The sequence below is a fragment of the Sturnira hondurensis genome, unplaced genomic scaffold, assembly GCF_014824575.4.
Source record: "Sturnira hondurensis isolate 20B ecotype Veracruz unplaced genomic scaffold, ASM1482457v3 Scaffold0005252, whole genome shotgun sequence".
NCBI classification, from domain to species: domain Eukaryota; kingdom Metazoa; phylum Chordata; class Mammalia; order Chiroptera; family Phyllostomidae; genus Sturnira; species Sturnira hondurensis.
In genome coordinates this window covers 5,375,543-5,383,250 of record NW_028077883.1, presented here as the reverse complement: position 1 = coordinate 5,383,250, position 7,708 = coordinate 5,375,543, and the positions used below count along the sequence as shown (strand labels likewise).

Below are 7,708 nucleotides of genomic sequence, written 5' to 3'. Positions count from 1 at the left end.
CGCAATATGTAAATAGAGTACCAGCTGCTAAATCTGCAGCCACTTTTTCTGGAGTTTCTGGGACCAGCGGCACCACTAAATTGTCCATTTCTCAGATTCCTTGGGTCGCATAACTTATGGAGTGCAAACGAATAGAATGCAAAGAAGCCCACAGTAGTTTTCCCAAAGAAAGACCCAGATTCGTACCCGCAACCCGTAGACACGTTGGTGCGAAGTGGCTAGATCACACGTTTTTGCGTGCGGCCAGAGGCTCGCTGCTTCAGTCTGTTCTCAGGTCGAAAGCTGGCGCGGAGCCCGTGGGGGTCTGCACGTCTTGCCCACCCAGATCCTCTGGCAGTTCGGACTCCCGGCGCCTGCCCGTAGTCCCGGGATCCTGCCCCCGACGCGGCCCTACCTGCCCTCCTCTGCGCCTGGTCTCCAGTGCGGCCGTCCTACCTGGTTTTCAGGCCTGAGCTGCGCGCCGGGGCTCCGCTGTCTCTGCTCAGCTGCCTGGACCTGAGCGGGTCTGTAGACTAGAGGGGGAGAGGGTAGATCCGCAGCCCAGGGCTGCTCCGAACTTAATGTCTTTCCCCAGTCCATCTTTGAAAGAGAAGTGGTTCTACCACCTGGATGTGCGGATATAAATCCCCTTGCAAATAATAAATGGATTAATAATAACAAGGTATGAAGTTCTTTTTATAGAAAAAAAGGAGAGAATTGAAACTAAATGCGGCAGTTAGACAACCATTTTGATAAGAGGATAATTGAGGCGACACTGGTGTATAATTAGAGGATAATTTATGCTATATCCACTTTTATTCCACCTCCCAAAATAAACCCAGTCCATAATCATTACAGGCAAATTGTTCTGAATTTTATAGCAGCAATTTGAACAAAGTACTGCAGTTAATCATGGGAGATTTTTGTGTATTCCTGATTAGAGCTCTAATTGCCTCCTTCCAGAAAGTAAAAATAACTGTAAAACGACTCTATTTTTATCATTAACAATGTTGACAATAAAATAAAATCAATTGGAATTGTAATCGAGAGACAAATTTAGGACGAAGGCACTTTGAGTTGGGTAGTTTATATTGTAATCAAGATCTGCCAAACCACTAACCGCATGTATCATTTGCATATATTTGAAAGCATTACAGTAGCTTCTGTTTTCAATAGGAAAAAATGCATTACTGTCAGTCCTCCAACAATTCACTTTCAGAACAGGCTGCTGCGTTCTGGGGTGGGGGGGAGTTCTCCCCCTTTTTGTTCAATATAAGGCCTGAACCGGCAGAAACCTCTTCAGAGCCGGGTCTGAGTTTTCTTTTTCTTTACAACACCCACCATGGGGTGGGGTCCAGGTGTGGGGGTTCTTCTTCCCTTTGTGGTTTCAATAAAGCACGTCTAGAAAAATCCACGGTGAAAGGACGGTCCCGTGGGACTGTAGTAGAGGGGGGTGGGAGGTCAAAGGCGGGGGACCTAGCTTTAAATGCAGAGGTCATTGCTTCTGAGCACTGGCGGTATACTAGGTTCAAGGGTACTGAGAGAGAGCAGTCTCCAGCCAGGTTGATCCAAGGCTGCGGCATTGGGAATTGAGGCTCCGGGTTTGGGGGCGCGAGCTGCGGCAGGAGGCCTGCGGTGCGAAGCCACCTCCCTCCCGGACGGCCCTGTGCACGGAGCGGCGCGGCCCCCCGACTGCAGCTCGGGGCTGGGATTGGAGTTGCCGGAGGTAGGCGAAGAACTCTGAGAGCCCCGCAAACACCAGTAGAAGCCGTGCGCCTGTGACGTCAGGGGGCGACTGACCAATGGGGAAGCGCTGCCCTTTGGAGACAAACCATTCGACTCGTGGCGTCTGCATCAAGTCTGAAAGCAGACGCGCAACTTTCGCAGAATCCACCTTAAAATCTCTGCCTTAAACTGCACCAGCCCCCAAAAAATTCAAGGGGGGAAGCGAAGGGGGGGGAGAGCAGATTCCCCCCTCCCCCTCTCCTCTCCCATCCCTCCCCCTTCCTCCTCCCTTTGAGTTAACAAGGCCCCGCTCACTATATCTCTTTATATTAAAAATATATACATTAGAGAAGAGCGAGGGAGAGGGAGAACCACCTCCGCCCCCCCTTTAATTTTTTTTTTGCAAGGATCCCAAGAGCTAAGGTGGCTGCAGAGGGGAGAGCGGCGCAAGCCAAGTGGGGGGAGGGTGGAGGAAACCCGGGAGAAGGCTTTCTCCAGCCCCCAAAGTTTTGATGATGACCATGACTACGATGGCTGACGGCTTGGAAGGCCAGGACTCGTCCAAATCTGCCTTCATGGAGTTCGGGCAACAGCAGCAGCAGCAGCAGCCGCCGCCGCAGCAGCAGCCGCCGCCGCCGCCGCCCTCGCAGCAGAGCTCCCCGGCCATGGCAGGCGCGCACTACCCGCTGCACTGCCTGCACTCGGCGGCGGCCGGGTCGCACCACCACCACCACCAGCACCACCACCACGGCTCGCCCTACGCGGCGGGCGGCGGCAACTCCTACAACCACCGCTCGCTCGCCGCCTACCCCTACATGAGCCACTCGCAGCACAGCCCTTACCTCCAGTCCTACCACAACAGCAGCGCGGCCGCCCAGACGAGAGGGGACGACACAGGTGAGAGGCCGCCGGGGCAGCTCGCTTCTCCCGCCTCCCGGCTGCCCCCCACCCCGCCCGCCCCGCTCACTTCCTCAACGCCCCGGCCGCCGCCGGCCCCCTCCCCCAGGCAGCCCGGCGCGCCCCCGGCCAGGCCTCGTGCGCGCCCGCTCGCCTGGCGCCTGCCTGCCGGCCTCGCCCAGCCGGGCCCCTTCGCGCCGCCGCGGACCCCCGGCTTCCCGGCGGCGCGACCCGCCTTGCTCCCCAGTCTCCCGCGCGCTGCTGGGGCCGCGCCTCCAGTTCGGCTCAGGCTACGCTCAACGAGTTGCCCGTCACTGCGCTCTCCAACCCGCCGGGTCTGTGCGCCCTTAGCCTCCTTCCTCCCCTCCGGGCTGTAACCCGTATTGCTGGCAGGATTGAGGACGTTTTGGGGCCGAACTGGGGAGCGTGTTTTGCTCCCCAATACAATCTGGGCAGCAGTGGCCTACTTTGCATGGGTCGCCCGGTGCGCTTCGGTGGCCCAGAGGAAGGGTGGCACGGCCTCTGACTCTGGTTAAGCTGTTGACATTTGGTCTGTTTTCCGTGGGCTTTGAGGTGTCTTGCCACCCTCACCCTTGATCGGAACCCCTCCCTCTGGGTTTTCGATACACTGTCGTCTGCTTCTTTGTTCGTGGAGGCGAAGCAGAGGGCCTAGGGCGATGGTTCTCAGCACCCGAGGGGGCAAAGTTGCCTTGAGAGGCTCAATCTGCCCCTGACCTGGTTGGTCTGAGTGTTGTGTTTTGTTTGGGGTTTGGGTTCCTTTCAGCAGAATCGTTTCGAACACACCGAGGGTCTGAATATACTGGGCTTGGAGCTAGTGACATCAAGTCAACCGGCCGCATACACATCAGGGTGGTTCAAGCACAGCGTAAGGCATTGTAAAGCTAGAACCTGAGGGCCAGACTCCGCGGAGAGAGCAGTCGTCCCACGGCGCTGCGCGCCCCAGACAGCGGCCGGTGCCGCCTCTGCGGCGGCAGAGCGCGGCTGTTTGCCCGAGGCCCGAGAGCGCTTCCTCATTCTAGCCACGGAGCCTTGTTAGTGACAAAGTCAGAAGCCGGGATAAGCTTTTGCAACCTCTGCGAACACCCGCGCACCGTGAACCCTGGGAGGTCAGGGTGGCGTGGGGACGCCTCAAAAAAAAAATCCTTATTGGTGTTTGGGGTGACCCTGCGCAGGCCTGGCCATGCTTAGGGATACTGCAGAAGTAGCCTCACGGGTGACTGCTCCTCTGTATCCTTTGCTTTTAGATCAACAAAAAACCACAGTGATTGAAAACGGGGAAATCAGGTTCAATGGAAAAGGGAAAAAGATTCGGAAGCCTCGGACCATTTATTCCAGCCTGCAGCTCCAGGCTTTAAACCATCGCTTTCAGCAGACTCAGTACCTGGCCCTTCCCGAGAGAGCTGAACTGGCAGCTTCATTAGGACTGACACAAACACAGGTAATTCCCAAGGAGCCCGAATATCCCTGAAATGCTGACCCTGCTTGCGGATCGGGCAGGGAGCACATCGGGAGGAATTCTTGGCCTAGTCAACCAAGGATGGAAGGAGATTAATGACAAATGCCTTTGCTCCAGTTACGCACTTTCCCGGGACAACACAGTTTTGGAATAAATGGCCTGGTTGAATGCTGGATTGGATTTGCACATCTTCCCAGCTCTCAGCGACCCTACCTCAGTCCAGTGCCTTTTGGTGACCAAGCTCATCATTTATTTGAGTCCTGTTTCAAAACAGAACATGAAAGAGAAAGAGAAAAAAAATGTTCAGGCCAGGAGGCAGACTAAGACGTGTGTATATACATATACATATGCACACATATATGTGTGTATATATAATATGTACACATACACCTATACATGTAGATGTGAGGATCCTTTTGTGGGCCCTGGAACGTAAGGATTTCAGCTTGTTGACATAGAAAGAAAGAAATGTGAAGTGACATCAAGAGGGGAAATAGTCATAGGCCCCAATAGGATTTAGTAGAGGGACCAAGGTGCCAACTACTCATCCTAGGAGAAGTGAAGTGAGTTTTTCTGAAGAGTGCCCTAAACTCAGTGGTTAAATCATGCCCCCAGTGACTGGCTGGTGCAAGCTGAGGTACCTCCCTAGAGCTCAGCACTTGGGAGCAATGGCAGAGGTGGAGATCAAAGAGAAATGCTCCCCAAATTACAGCAGGTGAAGCCTCAGTTAAGTACAGTTGGTGAAGTTCTGCTGTCCTACTAATTTGAAAGACATATGGGGCCTTTCAGACTTCACAGGAAGGGGCTTAGGCAGATGTATTAGGACTCTGGTCATAAAGCCAGGCTGCAATCACCTGTGGTTTCTGTCCTTGTTGATTAACTTAGCTGCAGGGGGTGGTAGGCCTCACTCAAGTGAGGTGGGTGATCTTCAGCAAAGGGACTTCAGGTTTTATGAGACTCTTGCTAGGGAATGATTGTGTGGTACCTTAGAACAGATGCTCCTAAGCTCTTCTTTTCAATTCAGCCTGCTTTCTCTTGCCATGTTGCCACTGGAAATATTTGGGGCTTGAAATGAAGGGACTCCTGCTACTCAGTAACTTGTATTCCTCTTGGAAAAGCAAATTCCTATGGCTAAGGAATTTTAAAGGTAAAGGAAGCTGCACCATAGAATCTCCTTCTTCAAATAAAGGAGACCTGGTATGTTAGCTTAGATATTCTCCCAGATTCCTGATTCCCCTTTAATTTTCAGGGGCACTTTGACTTTAAATGACTGCACTAACAATCATGTGATGATTGCTGACCACAATTTGACTAAGCAACATACAAAGTATGGAATGAGGGAGGTACAGTCCTTAATCTCTACAGGATTATGGGGATGTATTTATGCAGAGAGAAAGATGCCCCATGCACAGCCTGTGGCACGCGCGGTATATGCGTAGGGATATTCAAGGCATTTGGCTATAAATGTACAGGCTTTAGTCTGTTCCTGGTTATTTGCTCACTATACATGCATTGAGATGCCAAGTTTAGGGGTTGGTAACTATATTTTCAAAAATAGACTATCAGAAAAAAGTGAATTCAGTTCACTTTGATCCCAAAAGACTTTTTTTAGACTTCGAACCCTCATTCACCTTCATTTTTACTTTATTTTATTTTTGTTTATGCTGTTCCTTTAAACCTAGGTTTGCTTCCAGCCGAAGAGTTTAGGTGTCCAGACAAGGTATCTAGTAAATGGGGTGGGTGGGATGAGGGGAGGAGGAGGTTAGAAAGAGGTGAAGGAAGGCGGGGACTTCAGGGCTTCGCGTTTGCAGGGTTTATCATCATCATCATCATCATCATCATTTTAAAGAATTGCTTCATCATCATCATCATCATTGTTTTAAAGAATTGCTCCCAACACCTCAAGTTGAGGCACCGGGTGTTTTCGAGCCTAATAATCACTGCTGCATTTCGTTCCAGGTGAAGATATGGTTTCAGAACAAACGCTCTAAGTTTAAGAAACTGCTGAAGCAAGGCAGTAACCCGCATGAGAGCGACCCTCTCCCGGGCTCAGCGGCCCTGTCGCCGCGCTCGCCAGCGCTGCCTCCAGTGTGGGACGTTTCCGCCTCCGCCAAGGGCGTCAGTATGCCCCCCAACAGCTATATGCCCGGCTATTCGCATTGGTACTCCTCTCCACACCAGGACACGATGCAGAGACCACAGATGATGTGAGTTGTCCGAGGGAAATCGATACCCTAGGGAAACGTCTGAACAAGGCAAGGAGGATCCGGGACCTGCTTGCAGCTGCCAAACCGAGCGGAGGAGCAGGCTCGGGAGAACTCCTATCTGGCGAGACCATCGGAGCGCACTCTCTCTCTCACTTCTCCCTTTCTTTTCCTCTCTCCTTCCTTCTTTCCTTCATCCCCTCCTTTCTTTTCCTTTTCCCTTTTTCTTTCCTTGCCTGCCTTTTCCCTTGAGCAGCCTCAGTAATTGATCTCGCATCTTAGGGAGGGGGGAGGGGGGGAGAGAGAGGGAGAGGCTGGTTACTATGCCAGCGCTCCTGAAACCCCTCACTGTAAGTATATTTTCTCTTACCCTTGGGAATCCAGGCTCTGAGCCTCTTCTCCTCTTCGGGAGTCTCCATCAAAACAACGTTTTTTTAAAACAGACATTTCCCCCCACCAGAAGAATCTGCGCAAACATGGCAGCGTTTTCACGCGTTTAATGAACTTAAGACATTACATGATGAAACAGAAGCATTTCAGACTCCTACATTTTTATTTACCAATCCCAGACTGATAAAAACAAAACAAAAGGGGACAAAGAAACAAAAGAAAAACCCTCACATACCAGCCATTCTCTAAAGAAAAGGGGAAAATCAGCTGTAATGTTAGAACGTTGCCACAAAGGGAAAGCTGCATGTTTTATCAAAATTCAATGAGCAAAGAATGATGATTTCAAAACAAGACAAAAACCACTCTCCCCCCCCCACCCCCACCCAAACCCTGAACTGGAATCAGGAAAGACAGAGGAAACAACCAAAATCATGGTTCTATTGCTTTGACACCTTTAACTGGGTGAACTGGTGGCATTCACTAAGCTAATAGGGACGTTTATATCAAGAAACATTTCTGTATATATTGTTGAATTTTAGTTGTACATATACTTTGTATGTTTTTGTCTTCTTTCATATATGGAGTAAAAGCCACAAAATGCTGGGAGTGTCTTGAATATTTCTCTCTATGTATCTCCATCTCACCACCTCCTCCTCCCTCCTTCTCCGTGAATTTTCTATCATCCTTCAAAGAATTCCCATTTCCTAATATGGGAATATATATACATATACACATACATACACACACATATTTATACACACACACACACACACCAAGTGCCTGCAAAGATGTCAGTTTTCAGCATTAGCCTTTGTCTTAAGTACTTTAACATTAACCATGGGTGTTTTCTCAGCTTTCTTTATACATTATATTTTATTGTAATTTCTGCTATTTAAAAAAATGGAATGATCTATGCCCTGACAACCTTTAGACATCCAGTAGTTCCTAGTGCTGAAACTGAGTATTCTCCTCTCCCTTTTCTCAGCTAAAGTAATACAACTGTATTTGCTTTTCTTTGGAAGCAGTTTTTAACAAG

General features: G+C 50.4%; 1 protein-coding gene across 1 annotated transcript; it reads left to right on the top strand.

Annotated features, from left to right (window-relative positions):
- Positions 1–1,913: 1,913 nt before the first annotated feature.
- On the top strand, positions 1,914–6,847 carry DLX6 (distal-less homeobox 6). The gene is made up of 3 exons (XM_037046435.1): positions 1,914–2,601; positions 3,867–4,060; positions 6,038–6,847. The coding sequence occupies exons 1-3, from the start codon at positions 2,217–2,219 to the stop codon at positions 6,287–6,289; spliced, it is 831 nt and encodes a 276-aa protein (XP_036902330.1). The 5' UTR covers positions 1,914–2,216; the 3' UTR covers positions 6,290–6,847.
- The last annotated feature ends 861 nt before the right edge of the window (positions 6,848–7,708 follow it).